At 36.4% G+C, this 20,105-nt stretch overlaps 1 protein-coding gene across 5 annotated transcripts in view; it reads left to right on the plus strand.

Moving 5' to 3' along the window:
* The window catches only part of palld (palladin, cytoskeletal associated protein), an 84,933-nt gene that overhangs the window by 23,190 nt on the left and 41,638 nt on the right, over positions 1-20,105 (plus strand). For all 5 annotated transcript variants that reach the window (XM_079375967.1, XM_079375961.1, XM_079375962.1 and 2 more), the window contains 8 exons: positions 9,900-10,075; positions 11,329-11,395; positions 13,214-13,331; positions 13,602-13,670; positions 14,427-14,568; positions 15,617-15,640; positions 16,583-16,702; positions 19,504-19,885. In XM_079375967.1, coding sequence (XP_079232093.1) covers positions 9,900-10,075; positions 11,329-11,395; positions 13,214-13,331; positions 13,602-13,670; positions 14,427-14,568; positions 15,617-15,640; positions 16,583-16,702; positions 19,504-19,885 — 1,098 coding nt within the window. The remainder of the gene's footprint in view (positions 1-9,899; positions 10,076-11,328; positions 11,396-13,213; positions 13,332-13,601; positions 13,671-14,426; positions 14,569-15,616; positions 15,641-16,582; positions 16,703-19,503; positions 19,886-20,105) is intronic.

Genomic DNA, 20,105 nt, shown 5'->3' on the forward strand with positions numbered 1-20,105 from the left:
GACACAGGCTGGTAAATGTCATGAATACGGTGGGTTGCTGGCATGGTATCTGTGTGTGTGTGTGTGTGTGTGTGTGTGTGTGTGTGTGTGTTTACAAGAACTTCATAATTCAGCTGCTGCAGATGCATCTATCAGTATTTCTATTTGGGGCATCTCTTGCGGTCTTCTCTCCATTCCTGTCTTCTTCCCTGTGTTCCCTTCCTGGCCTCTGACCTTTAGCATCTGACCTGTGATGTCAATTGTAACCAGGCGCAAAATGACTGCAGTGATTGAACTCAGAGACCTCAGCATTTGTCATGAACTTCAGGAATCGGCTTGCACGCATGCACACACTGTAATCTGTAAGATTGTTCTGAAAGTTTCCATAGTTGTCTTCCCTATTTATTGTCTTTCCTATTTCATTGTAAGCTTTGTTTTTTACTGTCAGACATGCATGTGACCCCCAAGTTCCACCCCCATTTTCTCAGACTGTCTCCCAAAGCTGGTCAGTGTTTAATTCTGGCTCCAGACTTTGTTTCCTGTGTTTCTGAGGTGTTGTCTGGACTGATGTCATTGACATAAAGCATATTCTTTCAAAGCACCTCCAACAGATACACTAACAGATCCGGTTGAATTTCAGGTCTCTTGATATGCCAAGTTCAGGGAGAGCCAAATTGGATTATTTCAAGCCTTCATGCATGAAAAGAGAGCAAGTGAAAAAGGAGGAAGAAAAAGAAAAGAGGATTTATCCAGCACCTTTCAAAAGATGAAGTGCATATGGGGCATATTATGCATTATTCATTATTTCTACAATGTTTTTACTACTATAATGAATTTTTAGGGTTAATCAAATGCTCCTTGTCATATATATATATATTTATATATATATATATATATATATATGTGACACAGAACAGCCAGAGTACCACAGCAGCCAATCCCAGCGCACTCCCTCACCAGAATTCTAATCACATGCACCTGTCTCACATCAGCACACTCATCAAGTTGGCTTTATAAGCAGTTCCATCACCTCACTCCAACGTCCAGTCTCGTTTACACGCATAGGACTCCTTTACTACGCAAGTCTATATTCCTTCAAGTGTGATTTCCTGTACTTACCTCCTGTGTTCTCTCCAGTGTGTTATCCTTGTCCTCCATCGTCTCCTCGTCCTCCTTGTCTCTGATCAAGATACTGTTGTGGTCCCACTCTCCATTCCATCCATCCACGATCTCCTGGTCCTGTAAGATACAGCTACTATCACCTACCTCATCAAGTTATCCGAAGTTGTATTGCTCTGAATTTTGAGAATCGATTTTGCAGGATTTTGAGAATCGATCAATAAATCACCAGGATGCATGTGTTACCACTAGAGGGTGGAAGGTCCGTGATGAAATCCACACTTATGAGATCTACCTGACCCCCTGCACATTCCGCTGTGTTTTAATAAACCATTTAACATTCCTCTCTTCGTCCTGGGTATACTTCCGTAACAATATGAACAGTTCAGATGCAAAAGCCTCTATATGCTGTCTGAAATTTTAATCTAAAATGAGTATTTTTATCAGGCTCCTATGTGTAGGTTCAGTAATTTTACTCTAATGACAATATATAGGTGCCTTTCTATGCAAATAACTGAACATAAATATAGGAGCCTGATAAATGCTCATCAAGAAAATTTCAGACGGCACTTGCATCTGAACTCTTCATATACAGTATATGAACACAGAATGAATAAAGGTTGCTGCGAGATCTACTGAGAAGCATTCAAATTCTGCACAGACATCTCTTATAAACAGATCAAACGGCGCTGACGTAGAAAACCAGAAGCAGTAACACTAACTGTAACAATGTTGTTGTGGCAGAAATAGTTGAATATTATTACATTATTCATTTCAGGGTTTGTACAGCCTTTTGAGAGAGAAATTCAAGCAATTTTCAATGACTTACAAGCATTTCACACAACTGTTTCCAGCACTTTAAAGCTCCTAAATGATCCAATTTGAATATTTTCAATGGGATGACCAAAATATACTGTGGTGAACAAACACAAGAAACACACATCAAATCATCATTATAACATGTAGATGGCAATAGAGAAGCGCTTATTGGCTTAATAGTCATCCATTTATACATTTTCCTTTATATTTTGAAATATAACAATTATAAAATCACTATTATAAAATATCAAATCATTAAGAAATTAGATTTTGTCAGATTTTGTTTCGCTCTTTTTTGTGTGTGTATGAAGTAAAAAAATGTCACAAAGTGCTTTGAGAAAAACATATTTTTCTTCAATTTGCGACAAAATCACACATAATCACTTGTTGGTCAAGTTGTTGGTCAGTTTCATATAAGACTATAGAAGAATAATGATATATTTAATAAGAGTACAATATATATATTTTCTACATAAAAATTTGATTTTGCACATGTTCCTGTTGTTCATAAAATGCATTTTGTGTGCTTTACTGTCAAATGTGTAAAACATGAAATAAGAAATTAATGTAATATTTTAGTAACTGTACTTATTAATGCAAAACAATAATATTTTTTATCATATTTCTCTGAAATTAAAAGAATACTGCATATTGTAATCTCTATCAAAGCATTTGTCAGTAGTACAGTTAAAATGGGGGAAATATGTGAACGATTGCATTTCAGACTGATTGAAGGTGTGCCTCTCAATTTTCTGCTTGTGCTCCTAAAAATTTTCAGTCAGGGGCTACAGTGCTCCTAGTAAAAATAGTTAGTATGGAGCCCTGTATTAATAATCATTAATTGTGATTTGCCACCTCTGTGAATCCCTTCTGCTCTGCGAATGAGGCTATTTTTATTTTTTAGCAATCCAGTGTTCCTTGTTCAAAAACAGCTTATTTTTTCAGGATAAATATGTATTTGATTTATCTTTCATATTTTCATCCATCATTTCATGTTTTTATAGTCATAATTTCATAAAACATCACAAACTTTATGACATGATTTCTGTAATTGTAATTTCTGTATAAATCGCTACTTCTGCACTGTCTATGCTGCTATATATGTATTTTTGTAGAGGAAACCAAATGTTTCTTGTCAGAAAGCTCTTACTTTTCAGAATAAGACCAGCACTGGTTTCCTTGAAAGCCTCAGTAGTGTTTAACGCTGACCATCAAACTCCCTTGGTCTGTACTTCTGGGGTTTTTACTTGTTTGACTCTTGCCAGAAGATCAATATGCCCTGGTTTTGAAGGTGGCTTATAATTATCCATGGAAGCAGTGAGTGGCGTTTTCTTATTTCTGTCCAGTCCCTTGTGTTTCTCTATGCCTGTGATCGCTTCCAGTAGTGCACACAAAGATCATTTCAATTTGCATGTATCTGACTGTTGTTGCATGATGACGAAAGTGTGAGAATAGAGACAACCTTGACAGTGCAAGAGAGATGCAATTTCCTCTTACTTGGCAGGACAGTAAATTTGACTGAGAAGTGTGTCTTTTTCATGTGAGAATGTGAATGAGTGAATAAAGAGAGAGTGAATTTCATGTGAGAGAGTGAATGAAGGCAGTATCCACACACACATACTCTGTAACTTGTTGTTATTTGCAGTTGTAGATGGAAAGTTTAAATAGGGAAGCTGTGTTACACTGGCCACATAATGGCCAAACCACAAGAAGCAGAGAAGGAGTTTGTACCAGTCCCTCTCTTTCTCTCTCACAGACACACACAGTGTTTAGCTGTGATGGATGCTGATGAATTGGTTTATATGGTTTGGTAATTACCCATAATGATTGTTCATTAGGTCCGGTTTGTGGATATGACCGACATGTTACTGTGGCAACACTAGCTAAACTTGCCATACTTTCTACTCCTTAATATTTCCACCTCCCGTATGCTTTGCAAATTAAACATGTATATAATTTTGAATGCTTGATGACAAAAATGTATATCAATAAATGAGCAAAGTACTGTACAACAAACTTATACTGAACTCAATGATAGATAGATAGATAGATAGATAGATGGATAGATAGATAGATAGATAGATAGATAGATAGATAGATAGATAGATAGATAGATAGATAGATAGATAGATAGATAGATAGATAGATAGATAGATAGATAGATAGATAGATAGATAGATAGATAGATAGATAGATAGATAGATGATATACTTTATCAAATTTATTATTAATAGCTTCCTCTTTGCTGTTGGTTGATGTAGGCATTTTCCAACTTATATTGATTGAAACTATCAGGCTTTCTCACTTGCAGCCACATACCAAAATGGCAAGCTCCACCACTGCCTGTAAGCCTTTAAACCCAATCCACCCACATCTAATTAGTGTGAAGCATGCAGCAGAACTCCAGTGGAAAACTAAACTGGGATCCCTAAAGAGGGGCGTCTTGTGCAACATGTTCAGGTGTTTATGGCAAACACATTGTTAATTTAGTTCCATTACCACGACAAGTTGCGTTTTAGCCCATGGATAGTTTTTCTGAAACTGTTCTTTGGTTATTTAATGGTTTACTGAGATAGCCTAGCCTTTCGTAACAGATGATGACATCAGAGCTAAGCTGGTCTAACCGCTTCAGTGAGTCTTTTTACCTTTTTACTTTTTTGAATTCAAAAACAGCTAGATGCCATACACAGGTCTAAAGGCACACCTTCCTAAATGTGGTGCTCATGGCATGGGATGCTGAAAAGACAATTGTTTTCAATCATAAAAATATGCCACATTTGTCATTCCATGTGATGATGGGGAGAATTCCCTCTAGGGCACTGAGGCTGACTGCTCATGAGCTGGTTCTCTAGTCTGTTTGTGAGTTGTGGTCGGAGATGTAGACAGACACAATGAAGTAGTCATGAAGCAATGCAGCGAGGCCTTTATTTCAGAACATATTTGGGTGACAAGAGTCCATAAGAGATGGAATTGGGTGTTTTGAGGCAGGTTTAGCATCCACGCACAAGGCACTAAAGTCAGGCTTTATCTTAGAGTCTAGATTTGTTTCAGTACATGGTAAAAAAAAGAGCATTTATTTTACCAATTAAAAGTTAAAATGTTGAGTTGCTTTGACTGGTTTGTAACAAACTGCATGTATTTCTTAAGCTGTATGTATTTTATACTTCATATGTGACCCTGGACCACAAAACCAGTCATAAGTGTCAATTTTTCTAAATTGAGATTTCTACATCATCTGAAAGCTGAACAAATAAGCTTTCCATTGATGTGTGGTTTGTTAGGATATGACAATATTTGTCTGAGATACAACTATTTGAACATCTGGAATTTGAGGGTGCAAAAAAATCAAAATACTGAGAAAATTGCCTTTAAAGTTGTCCAAATGAAGTCCTTAGCAATGCATATTACTAATAAAAAAATAAGTTTTCATGTATTTATGGTAGGAAATTTACAAAATATCTTCATGGAACATGATCTTTACTTAATATCCTAATGATTTTCGGCATAAAAGAAAAATTGATTATTTTGACCCATACAAAGTATTTTTGGCTATTGCTACAAATATACCCCAGCGACTTAAGACTGGTTTTGTGCTCTAGGGTCACATATGTATTTCATGTATGTATTGTAGTAGAAGTATATTTTTGAATTCTTATTATTTAAATGTTTACAAATTTTTAGTCCATTTTATAGTCATAATTTCACTTTTAAAACATCAAAATTGTGTATGATTTTGAATTATTAAATATTAAGTACTTCATTACAACTAAATCTAATGTTGGTAATTGATTAAGCAATGCAACAATAATAATTATTCTGTCCTGGTGCATTCTGGGAAGATAGCGAATGGTACTGAATCCGAAAATCTTTGTTTCAGTGCAGGCCAGTGCATGTTGATTTGACTAATTTCAACTGAAAAGTTGCATAGAGATAAATTAGCTGTGTTCCTGAAAGTTGTAAGTCGCTAGTTTGCAGTTCAGTGAACACACATGTACAGTATATTGTATGTATAGTGATGTGTTTGGACCAGACGGCAATATGTGCTGTGGGTTTGAGTTGTCAGGCAGTTCATCAAAAGTGTTTCAAAGCCAGTCTCGGTTCTTGAAATGTGCTTACAAAGTGGTAACTCAAGAAAAGAGAGGAGAGAATTAATAATGAAGACAAATGAGGGGGAATAGCTGTAGATTGAGTGAGGAAGGGGTGAAGACTACAGATGCCCTTAATGCCAGATCTGGGCTTAATTTTGCTGCAGTTGCGGTAAAGCACACAAAAACTTTTGCCTTCACGCAGGATCTGAAACACATGGACATGATGCTTTAGTCGAGCAATTAGAAGCTTCTCCATCTGAATGTGATCATGCAGACTCAAGCTAATGCACGTTTCAGTCTGCTTCCTGACCTCAATGACAGTGATGTCTTACAAGCAGAATGTCTTAGAATGAAAGTAGACTGATTTCACCACATAACAAACACAACATGTATGCCTGTCACTGTGATTTATGTGACAAATTCCAGCTGTCGGACATAGATGACCCAAGCCTCTGTTCACTCTCGTGTCCTGTCATGAGCTTTCACCTTAGCACATGGGACACGCTCATTTCTATTAACATTTATACTAATAAACAGGCAGTTTGTTAATAATAGGCATGCTGATAAGCAACTAGTTAATAGTGAGAACTGGTCCCTTTACTAAAGTGTGTCCCAAGCAAATTACCTTAAAATAATATAGATGAAAATAAAATAAAAAATCACATTCCTGTTGCCAGTAAAATAGAAATTCACCTTTACTGTCCTTGTACCTTGATTATAAGTATAATTATAATAATAATTATAAATATAATTAGTAATTATAAACTATAGCCGTTGGATATACTTTCTACAACATGTAATCACCAGCCTTAGACATGTTCTTGTGCCATCAGTTTTCTAAAACTTTAATAAGTTTTATTAAGTGTTTTTAGAATTGAATCTAAACCACCAATAATCCTTAAGGGGAAAAATCCCCCTCACTGAACCAAAAAGCTAGTTTGATGCTGTGGTGAATCAGGCACACACCTGTTCTGGCACCGTAAAATCAGCCATAACTCTCGCTCTCTAGATAAATGAGTGTTTTAGACTTGCATGAGCCTGTATAGAGAGGTGGAGAGACATCTCTAGAAAAATGAATATAGAGAACTGAACACTGCACACTCGATGTGTTTCATCTGATGCCATTAAATCAACCTTTAGCCCTCAGTTCTGAATAACATTTGAATCCATAAATATGATGTGTTGACATACTTGCTTGAGCAGCTCATCTGTTCTTTCTGTGTGTACTGACGAGTCAAAGAGGATGAGTGATAGATTAGGTGCTGCTGTCCGAGCAGACGGGTGAGAAACGGCAGAGGGGTGAGAAACGGAGGGCCGCCAAACCTTGGAATGTCTTGGAATCTTTCCAGGATTCACAAAGGTGTTCTAAAGTGACTCTAACAGTTTCAAACATTTACAAAAGCACACAGAACAGACATTTCAGTTGTAATGTAACAGACATCCTTCACTTTTATAGCCTTGGAGAAAGAAACGATATTTGGTATCTGATTTCAAATGAAAGACAAAAGAAGCAGATCTAACCCAGATAGGAATTTAAAGAAATAAATAACCCCAAAATGAATATTATACAATTTACTCACCCTCATGTCGTACACATAAGACTTTGGTTAAAACACAACCTGAGAGGTTTCTGTCTCTCCACTGAAAGTACAGGTAACCAAAACAGTTTGAACTGATCCAAACTGGCTGATCCAAACTTTTCTGTAGAGATATGATTGCTTTATGATGATGCATTAGAACCAGTGAGGTTTGTTATGCTTCTGCTTCAAACACATGCTTCTGTGTTTACTATATATGCACTATACAGTGTGTATATGTCGATCATTGATTAGACGGATAAAGTCTTCGACTGCCAGGATGGAATGAAATGGGCTCAGCAGGCTCCGGAATGCTGGGATTCTTTATAGAAGTCTTAATGATGTCCCAGAGTATTTTAAGATCCGGAGACGAGCTGAATGAACAGCTGTGCGCCTAAACCAGAATTCATTCCAGACGACTTCAGACACATTTTAAAGTGTGTGAGGGTGGATGAATGGATGAAAGTGGTTTGGGACACCTGGAGTACAAAGAAAACTTGAATGAATTGCACAATATGATGTGTTATTGGGGCGGCTTGGTTTAGAGTTGCTGTGACCCAGACTGTGTGTTTATGTGTTTGTGTCGTTGCTTCCCGTAACATACACTCACAGGTGCTCGAGACAGGTATACTAGTCTTCATATTCATGCCTTGGGGGTTTAGAACACACACTGACATCTCAAGTAACTGATTTATAGAAACAGAAATTGCATTTGGTGTGTGTGGTAAGTAAAGGACTTTCCCTGCAGACTTTACGATTCCCAGACCTGTGAACACAGTGAAGTGTGTTGTCCCTGCTTTTGAGTGTTTGATGTGTCATATTCCAGCTGTGCACACACATCAATCCAAACATTCCTCCCTGTCTGAGAATCACTTAATGTCATGACTAAGCAACAAAACTTGTCAGAGACACACTGATTTACATTTCTTGTTCAGCTACTTTACAGATTCTGCTCAGTATTTTACATTAATCGTCAGGACTTTGCTTTGTCAGAACTATTTGAAAATCACAGATAAGATGGAAATATGTATGTTTTTATTTTATATTTGTTTATTTTCTTAACATTACAATACCCTACCATATTTATAGAAAACTATTTCTGCCACAGAATAAAAAAATTAAAAGGTAATTGAGAGTTTTTATTACATAATTCTGATTTTGTTCCTTGCAATTCTGAGTTTATGTTTCACAAATCTGACTTTGTTTCTCTCAATTCTGAAAGTCATTTTTTGTAATATTGATTTTTCCCAGTTTAAATTTCACAAAACACAAATTTATATCTTGTAATTCTGAGTACTTTTCTCAGAACTGTGGGTTTAAACCTTGCAACTGACTTTTTCTTTGAGTTTACATCTCACAATTCTGTTTTTTTAAGGTAATGGTGACTTTTTGTCTAGTAAATAAATAAATACATAATGTGGCACTAATTAAACACTGTTTATTTGAGCATCCCAACCTACATAATGCTGACATGAAACCAATGCAAAGCAACCAATGGCATGGATTGGGGGGGTTTGGCTATTTGATTGGCCAACCAATGACAGCTGGAAACCTGTTTAAAAACTATCCAAGAGATCCAAGAGAAAACAATCCGTCAAGGATAGAAAGTGTCCATTGAATGTTCACTTCAAAATCCTGCCGAAGTTAGGTCACCTGCATAATTTTTGCCTACTGTTTTATGAATACTGTGAATCTGGACATACTACATTTTTCAAATAGTATTTAGCAATAGTCAACAGTCTAAAAATAAATACTATACTGCCTAATTTTTGTGTATACTATGCATTTTCAGATACAGAGATACTTAGCTTTAACACTGAAAAGTTTGACTGCCAGCACAGTATTTAAGCTTTGATAAAACTCTTTTTGATGAAACAGTGAATCATATGGTTTAAATAGCACTGCGGTGTTGATAAGCTGGGAAATATCACTCTAATGAGGAAAATCTGCACTCAGTCTCTTTAAAGCTGACTCACCCTCAGATGAGAGATTTGGCGGGGATTAGTAATACCAGATTGAAACATACACAGAGACTGGAATAGAAAATTGATCGCAGACATCTAAGTGGCCGGTAGATTTACAGTAAACATGACCTCAGTCTTTCATTTACATTTATTTAGCCTCTTTCTCACACATACACCACAGCTACACATTTGATAGTTTTTGAGATTAATAGGTTAGTAGTTTCCTCCCAATTGCAATATTCATATTTTGAGAGATAAAGCATGTTTGCACAGCATTGCATTTGTTAACAATTAGCTCTATAATAGGGTACTCCCATTGATTGACATGCCGTCCTCTCTCTTCCACTGGACAGGTGGTTTTGTGAGGGGCGGGAGCTGCACCACTGCCCTGATATCCAGATCTGTCGTGATGGTGACCTGCACACTCTGGTGATAACTGAAGCATTTGAAGACGACACCGGCAGGTACACCTGTGTAGCTTCCAACGCACTGGGAGCAGACAACACCTCTGCAGAGGTTTACATTGAAGGTGAGGACATAGTTAAATCAATTTTTGATCAATATTTTTGTCTTTTTTTCCAAGTAATAAAACATTTGATCCTTTAAACCAGATACATTTACTTGAAAGTATTTTTAAGTGCAAGTCTAATAAATTTAATGAGGTTTATAGTTAAGAAAAAAAAACTGTTTGTCAATAGGGTTGTTACGGTTGGTGTTGTAGTAATAAGCACACGATGAGGAATAGAAGAAAAGGAAGTCTTTAATAAGCATCAACACTAAAACCATTTACAAACTTACAAGATCTGACAAAACATAGGGGAGAACTCAGGACTTTTAAAGAACAGGGGACAAAGGAGCAAACGAGATAATTAATACAACACAGGTGATCAGGATGAACGATGATTAACTAATGCCGGGAAACTAGAACAGGAAAAACCAAATAAGGGCAAAAGGGAAACTTAAACAGAAACCAAACTGTGACAAGGGTATTAAAAATAACCTTCAGTCAAGATATTTTGTCTGCTAAGAATTATCTTATACAATTTTATAGTCAAATTACCTTGGGAACAATGCTGATTAAAAAAAGGTTTTGGGCAGAGTATAAAATGGATAAATGTTTTGAAATAGAAAAATAACATGTATTATAATTTGTATAAATATGAAAAATTGATATATAGCAACACTTGAAACTGAAACATAAAATTGTACCACAAAATAATTACATTTTTCAAATTAGATGATGTTTAATAGTATTAAGTTGCTGTAACAAAATCTGTAAAGATGCTTTAGTGTAAAAGGTTCTTCTTCAAATGGCCTTTGACCCTTTGACCTTCGACCTCAGCTGACAGTTTAACCTGCCCTAACTATGTATTATCTAATAGCCCCTAATTCACCAAGTGCCATAAAAGTTCCTATTATCTAACCTGAAGCACGTGGCAGGTTGTTTGGGTGTGAACTGTCCTTAATAGCCAAGACCATTAGACTGTCTTTGAAGGCCAATAATCCATCAAGAATTTACAGCTCACACAGAAGGCACTTTCAAACCAAGCAGGTTTCTGTTGGTCAGCGGGGTCAAATCATGTGACTAATGTGAACATGAGCGAAATCTGCTCAGTGAACTCTTTCACCTTTATACAAAACTCCTGTTCATGTGGATTCCTATTAAAAAGGATTGCATTTCGTTCATGCTATTTTGCAGTAAAAGGAAGGAAGCATGTAATGTTTTAAATAGGAATAAATGTTTTTCTCTTCCATTTTCTCATTATGTTTCTCTTCGTAAAGGTGCTTCTTCTTCAGACTCAGAAGGTGAAGGATCTGTGTCGAAGTCTAGGTCCGGAGCCATGCCACAGTATGTGTGTTTCCGCATTTTCTTCCTCGCATGACCTTTAACCCTTTCACCTCAGGCCTCAGCTTAACCGGCCCCGACTATGTATTATCTAATAGCCCCTAATTTATCCTCTGCCATGAAAATTTGTATTGCTCCTCCTGAAGAACATGGCAGGTTGTTTGGGAATGAAGTGACCTTAAAGAATAGCCAAAGCTGTCTTAGTAGGCCAATAATCGATCAAGAATTTAGGAATCGTGTTGCCTAATCTTCTTAGTTTGTGTGATCACCTCTGAACTCATCTCATTTTATTTCTCTTCCTGTCATTTCTTGCCTCTACTGGCCTATCAGTCTTTCCTTTCTGTTTACACAAACTATTAAGAGCTTGGCTCTGGTTCCCTGTGACATCATCGCACCCATTTGGGATTACGCTTTCACTGGCTCCAAAGTCATTTATAAGGTGCAAACTGCATAGTGAAAATTCACACAGTGGAGTTCACCATGTGTGTGTGTGTGTGTAAGTTGGTGCGTGTTAGAGAGGAATTACCCCACACAGAGAGCATGTAAACAATTTGCAACATTATACCATCTATTAACTTAAATTACCTAATATTTAAAAAATCAGACAAACACTGTCAAGACTTTAAATGAACCTGTATCCGCCCAATAGAGGTGGATATAGCTTTGTAATGTGCTCAAATAGGATATCACTCTCATTTTCAGTCTGGCAAAGATTCCAAAAATTAAATTTTTTATTAAAATCATTGGACTATAAAAAGATCTGCCCATAGGCATCAGAAACATTACAGTAGACATCTTTTTTACTAACACTATAGTGTTTTAGAATTGAGATATTATTATAGATTTAATTAATATTTAAGTTTTTATTTTTATATTTTTAATTATCATTTTAGTTTAGTTTTTTCTTTTTTTAAATTTTAGTTTTTGTTTTAGATATTTTAGTACATCAAGTTAAACTAAACCTGATACATTTAAACTAAAAAATAAACTAAAAAAATTAGAAATGTTGCCTTGCCAACTAGTTGAAATAAAATATTTAAGTTTTTTATTTTATTTTATTTTATTTTAGTTCAGTTAACATTAATTTTATTTTTTTATTTATAAGTAACAAAAATTATTTTATGTTTTTAGCTTTATCTCTGTTTCCCCCCACAATCCAAACACATGCAGCATATATAGGTGAATTAAAACTCTAAATTGCCTAAAGGTGAGTGTGTGTGTCTGTGTGTGGGCCCTGAGATGGACTGGCCATTCATTCAGGATGGCCTGAGTCACCTGTGGGTTAACATTCTGAAATAGGCTCCAGCCTCCTGTGACCCTGCAGAGGATAAAGTGGTTTGGACATGGAGGGCTGGATAGATGAATGGGTTTTAGTTTTAGTGAAATATAATAACCCTGACCAGCACTGAAACAAATTCTGACCACTGATTTATTCTGAGGCAAAATATAACCCAGCTGTTTCTATATTTTTGGCTTGGTTTGTTATATGTGACCCTAAACGGGGTCACATATAATAAAAATGTAACTTCACTTGAAGAAATTTTAATGCACTGTGACAGAGCAAAAAGATTGATTCACTTGTCATTGCTTGACAAAATGGTTTCAACTTTCAGCCAGGATGACTCAATATACCCATTCCTTTGAGTCACAAGCGCTATTTTTTTTTGGTTCAAATGTACATGAATATTGCAAAATGAGAGAAGTGTTCTTTACTATATATCTAAATGTTGTCTTAAAGGATGATTTTTTAGTGTTGATGATTTGTTCTCTCAGGTCTGAATGAGGTTTATTTTAGAGTTGCTAATATTTTCTCTCATGCAGGGCTCAGAAGAAAACCAGTTCAGTTTCTTTGACGATACACACATCGTCACCAAAGAGCCCAGAGGCCCAACCTCATCGCTCCACACTGGTCCAGTCGCTTTCTACCACACCACAGAGAGTAAGAAATACACACAAAGACTATACCTCTTTTTTGGCACTGAAACTGCATACTTTAGAGTGCTGCAAGAATAAATTCTAAAACCGAGAAATAAGTTAGTAAAGTTAGTAAGCTAGTAATAAGTTATCTACTACAATGACAGAGAAATAGACACATGCACAAATATGTCTGTAATACTCATCAGGAATGACAACAGCAGATGGAAAACTCACGCTCTCTGGAAATATTCATAATAAGCACACATTGTCTCTCTTTCTCTCTCTCTATCAGGTCCAGAGTCCAGTTTCTTCACTCTATGCTGGTGATGCTCCTGTTAAAGCGCCCCCTACATTTACTAAGGTAATGACACAGCCCCACACACACAGATACAAACATCTCTAGCAGCATTCAAAAACACACACCTATTTTGAGAAATGGATGGATTAATTATTGTATGAACTTTTCCAAATCATTCCGGGCTTTCTCTCTCTCTGTGTGAGCGACTTGTCATATGACTCTCTGTGCAGGCCTAGACAGAGGTTTCGAGTTCAGTGCCAAATGCTGTTTGCTTAGTGTGCTAAATCATTTCCCACCTCCTTAAAGAAATTTTTTTTTTTAACCCACCCCCCCCCCCGTCCCTCTGTCTTTCATCTGAGAGACTTTAATCTTCCTAATGAGAAGATGTGCCTTTTTTATAATAGATGGTTTCGTGTCATCATCATAGTCCTAAACAAACAGCCACACAAATAAAATGGCTAGTTTGTATAGACATACTTCTTGACTTGAACTTTAAATAAGCCTATAACACGTCACGTGTAACCACAAGCATGCTACACACACTTACACAAAGCTTCAAAGAAAACGAACACACAACAGAAAGCAACTCACATGCACATGTATAAACAAACTACTCTTCGCCTTTTTACTTTTATGGGTTGCTGACAGTTTTTTGCCTCTATGTCTGTTATGTCGTCAGTCTGAAAGAGTATGTACTTGAGAATGAAAGAGGTGATGAAGAAAGAAAAAAAAAAACCTTTCATCTGTCTGTTCTCTTTCCCTTTGTTTACCTCTCAGTCTGTTTTTGCAGTTTTAACCTTTGGTTCTCTTGCTCTGTAGATGTTGCAGGACGCACAGGCATCTGAAGGTCAGGTGGTGGTTCTGGAGTGCCGTGTGAGAGGTAGTCTTCCTCTGCAGGTTCAGTGGTTTCGAGAGGGCCAGGAGATGCAGGACTCCCCTGACTTCCGCATCCTGCAGAAGAGTAAGAGAAACTCAGAGAGCAGTTTAAAGAGTAATTCAGTAGTTCTTTAGCAAGTGTTAGAATTGCTGTTCTTCGTGTATTTTAATGATCACAATGTTGTTAAATGCTGGGCTGTCATATATCGACACTTAGTTTTACGTAAATTACATGTATATTAGTGCTTTTTAAAGGCCAGTTCATACTACACTGACAAACCATGACAATCAGCAGATTTCAATACGTCACTTTTCAGACATTCCAAGATCCAGCAAATGCAACACATTTAATTGGCAAAAACAAGCGCTGAACAAAACCAACAGATGCCGACAGGAATAACACACTGCTTTTTTCATCCAAATTTATGAATTGAACTTATGTGAAAATGTGGAATATTTGTTCAGATATTTCACAGCAAAGTAAATTTTTTTCCTTGCATCAGGGAATTTATTTGTTAAAAGTTTTTTATTCACATTTTAAGATTTTATCCATCTTGAAGTTTTCAGTCAGCTGTTTTATTTTTATTTTTATTTTTTGTATGCAATAACCCAAAATTGTGTATAAAAACGTGGATGGAATAATAGCTAGTTGGCTATTATGAGTTCAGTCATCATCTCATGTGAGTGTACACAATTCAGATTATTCATAAAAACACAATAATTTTTTTAATGTGTTTAAATTAGCACCAAACTACTGCACCTTTAAACTAAAGAGGTCACCCAAAAATGAAAATTCTTTCATAATTTACTCACCCTTGTATGACTATTAATTTTTTTTCTGTGCAACTGTCATATGAAACCATTTTTAAAATACTTTTATGATAAATTTACATGCTTATTTTATACTTGAAAACCACTATATATACTTTAAAAGTTTCCTTTTGTGCTTAAGGGAAAAAAGTAAGCCATCCGTGTTTGAAACTAAATGAATAAATGTTGACAGAATTTTCCTTTTTTGAGTAACTAGTTAAACTATTTGAGAAACTATGTTTGGTTTATTGGTAGACTGATAACTAGTGATTTGTTATGGTGTTTGTGTTTCTCTCTTAATTCCCATATCGCTTTTTCATCAGAGCCAAGATCAGCAGCAGAACCCGGTGAGTTTTTTACTCCTGCTTCCACTTTCCCCTCTTTCCACTTATTCATAAAACACTTTCCTCCAGATACATGTGTACATATGGGTTTATCAAGATAATAATTCTCTGTAAGCCCAACATTTGTGACGTCATCACAATGCAATATGCAGTTCGGACGAGATATGACTCGAAAATCTCTCGAAAACAAAACAAATGAACAGGATACATGCATATCAACACCGCTTATGAGTCACATACTTTCACTTATCGGTACATGTTTATGGCTCACCTTCTAAATCTCACCTCTATCTTTGGATATGTCTCAGTCTGTTCACTAGTTCAGTCGTTTATATAATGGTTTTGTTCATTTTAATTGTGACAGCGAATATGCATGATAAACTAATGAAAGTAATAAAACAATATTTGTTGACAAATACCACCAAAATTTTAATATGAGCCTCGTCATTTGTAATGGTGTCACAGGTAATTGAGTCATCACTGTCTCAATGTTTAGTGGTCAAGGCCCTTGCAAGTGACTGAATTGGTGTTCACAGTTGACTGAATCACCTCGTAGGAAACATGGAAAAGGAATGAGACACAGCCTCTGTCTGCTACCGTAGACTTCTCTCTTCTATTGAATCACCTCTGTAACCATCAATTACCTGTCTAGATTCACCACACCTGTCTATTTAATTGTCTATCAACTGTCTACATCCCTCCCTCATTACAGGAAGTATTTATGTGATTCTCATATATCTGGAAAAAGCATTGTTGGATGCCCCATTGCAGCAATAGATTATGTTGTAAAACTAGGAAGTTATAGTAGCTTGTATAGCAAATTAATTTGAATGGTTTAAGCTTATGTGTGTGTCACTGTGTAATTGATGAAATTCATTTCTAGTCTGGTTTTGCTTGTGATATTGATGACTCTGTAATTGCCGGCTCCTGTGATTGGTCTTGCAGAGGAAATCTGTACGTTGGTGATTGCAGAGGCATTCCCTGAAGACGGAGGTCTGTTTTGCTGCACTGCAACCAACCAATATGGCTCGGATAATAGCACGGCACAGCTTACTGTCACCCCAGGTGTGTTTACACTGTATCTACAATAACTATGTCTGAGATCAAAGTTCATGGTAATGTAAATATGTAAGTTGCCTGGTGATATATTAGTGCATAAAGAGGTTCACATTTAAAGAAACATGTTCATGTAAAAAAAAAATCAATTATCAAACAGTGTAATATATAGCAAATGTCTGTCTATAACGTAAGTATATACTAGTGCTACTAGAGTAATCGCATATGTTTACTTAATATATATGTGTGTGTGCTGTGTATATTTATTATGTATATAAAGACACACAAATACAGCATATATTTTTACATGTATTTACTTGTATATATTTAAATTCATATAAATTATATAATGTATAAATTTATTTAAAGGTGCCATAGAATGCATTTGATACAGTATTTTAAATTGTTCTCTGATATCTACACAGAAGGTATGTGGCTTAGGTAAGGGCAAAAAATCTCCAGAAACAGTTTTACATGTTCATTTACAACCCTAGGATTTCTCCCTAGAATGAAACGGTCTGTTATTGGCTTATTTGGCAGGGTCATGAATAATAATGAGCTCTGCTCTGATTGGCTGTTTCACAGTACGGCTCATCAGCAAGAAGGAAGCACAGGGAGGAAAATATATTTAAATACTTTCTCTCGCAGTTATATCGTCGGGTAATTATACTGTATATAAAACGCGGGCATCAGGGAGCTGTTATTAATATGCGAGGCATTGAAACTGCTTTTGAACGATCCATCGATCGCGTTATAGTTTCACTTTCAAGAGACGCGATCACACAAACTATGTTTACATTATGGAGCAACAGTACTTACCACACATTTCACAATATCAGATGCTTGTCAGTGGTGCTCAGGATCTGTAAGTCAATCGCCATCATCCTCATCTCTCCTTACTGAGAGTGAAATCGTATGTACTGTAACAGAGCTAACCATGTCCCTTTAGTGGCTCGCGTTATTTGCTTTCTGTGCCTTTCTGAATACAGACACCAACCCATCCCTGCACTTCACACCCCCTGCACGGCCTGGAACATAACATTTATTGTGTTATTTTCGCTGTTGTCCGCGCTTGTTTATTTACAATACCTGCAGAGCTTCTGATGGTTCGGCCGGCTTAGAACAAGGGCGGGTTTATGCAAATGTTGGGGGCGTAGTGATCCCGACTGTTTTCGTCACAGTCGGTGTTATGTTCTGATTCGCCTGTTTTTCAGTGGTCTTTTTTAATCACGAGATTTACATATGAAGGAGGAAACTATGGTGTTTGAGGCTCACTGTATGTCATTTCCATGTACAGAACTGTTATTATTTAAATATGCCAGGGTAAAGACAGTTTTTCATTCTATGGCACCTTTAATATATAAACGCAAATTATTTTCTTAAATATATACATAGATGTGTGTGTATTTATATGTACTTAATAAATATACACAGTACACACACATATATATTATGTAAACAAAAACTTTTATTTTGGTTGTGATTTAATCGCAATTAATTATTTGAAAGCACTAGTATATACACAACCAAACAAATGTTTGGGGTCAGTGAGTTTTTTTTTTTTTTTTTTTATGTTTTCCAAAGAAGTCTCTCTCAATTAATCAATCAATCAATAAATAATTGTATTGTTATGGCAAAGCTAAACTTTCAGTCTTCAGTGTCTAATGAATCTTCAGAAATCTTTCTAATATCCTAATGGGGATATTAAGAAACATTTCTTATTAATTTTGCAAAAATATTGTACAGCTTAACAATTTTGTGGAAAATTCAATACTTGTTTTTCAGGATTCTTTGATAAATAGAACGCTTAAAATATATATATAATTTTACAGAATTTTCATAATGAAATAAATAAAGACTTTCAAAGAATATTTCTTGTATTTATGTTTACATAAAGCATTTTACACAAAAATGAATGGCTCCTGTTTATGACCTGAGTCCAGTATTATTTAGTTTGAGTGTAATATGTAATATGACATGAGTTGAAAGAAGGCCAAAGGATAAACCTCTGAAAACAACAAAATTAAGCACAGTAAACAGTCAGCTAATGGTTTCAACATTACAGCATGCTCTCAAATTGAAATAGTAAATATAAGTGATGTAACACAGGAACCGTAATGACTTTATTTACAAAGCAGTAACAAAAAACTAAAATGCCCTTTCCAAAAAAGGCATAGCAACTCCATCTGTGATCGTTCGATGACATTTTATGGGGCCCACTGTGGTTCATCGTGAAAACATGTCAATTGCAGGAGGCCGACCAGCCACATCCTATCCACAACACTCCAGGATCGGAGTGTGGGTGAGGAGAGAGGATACAGTATGTGCTGATAGCTGTGTGTCACATGGCAAAGACAGGAGAGGCATGAATGTTTATACTGCATGATGGAGTGGGTGTACTTATATTTCTAGGAGTCCTTAAGCCTTAAGTTTACTATAGAGCCATTTAAGTAAATCTGAGACAATCTCAACCAGATTTCATGTCTGATATAGGTTTGAATTAGGTTTTGGCTGTGGATTAACAGTTTATCCAGCATTATGGGTATTCATAGTAAGTTTTCTTCCATTGCAGGTGTGTTTCAGCATTTTGCAATGATTGTTAAAGTGTTTGAAAAACTGATTGTTCAACAATGACGAAATTATGAACTGATTTCCCTGGTTACTCATAGACCGCATATTTCCTTCTGTATTCCAATGAAGTGCAATGTGACGTGGACCAACTGGATTTCATCACCCACTCAATAGGAAAAGAAATCTGTTCTCACCCTATAATGAACTGTACTATGTCTTCTGTTATCTTGGATTTCTAGTTGCTGAAGAGTTGCCTAGCAATGGCGTATCTGTGGATGACAGTGTGTTTGAGGACAACCAATCATTCCCGCCTCCACCTCCTCCACCAACTGAGATTAGTTTGTTGGAAGTCCCACCCAAAACCCCGCCGAGTGCTGAGGCCTTCCAGATCAATGAGCTGGACATCTGGCCCAGCGTCACCACGCTGCCTGTTCAGGTCTCCACAGATAAAGAACCTCAGGAAAGTGTTCCTGACAAACCTCTACAAAATGGTCAGGCCTTAAACAAGCCACCAGAGGAGAGTCTGCAGTCACCTTCAAGAGTGAAGGAAACAGCGGCTCAACCTTCATCGCCTTCAGCGGTTAAGGCTCCACCTCTCCCCACCAAACCCAAACCTAAACTGTGAGTACTGCAGCTGAATCCTGTACATCATCACAACCTTGTATTTATGAAGTCTTTTAGCTTTGAATCTGACCATATGCTAGTGCAAGAGTTCACATTTTGCAGATAAATGCATTATAAATTTAAATGCATTTATAAATTTAGTGTTTTTCAGGGAAAATGGACCAAAATGCTGGTGACTCATCCTGCACTAAACAGATTTCCATCCAATCAAATGCTC

This window comes from Barbus barbus (genome assembly GCF_936440315.1).
Source record: "Barbus barbus genome assembly, chromosome: 24".
NCBI classification, from domain to species: Eukaryota; Metazoa; Chordata; class Actinopteri; order Cypriniformes; family Cyprinidae; genus Barbus; species Barbus barbus.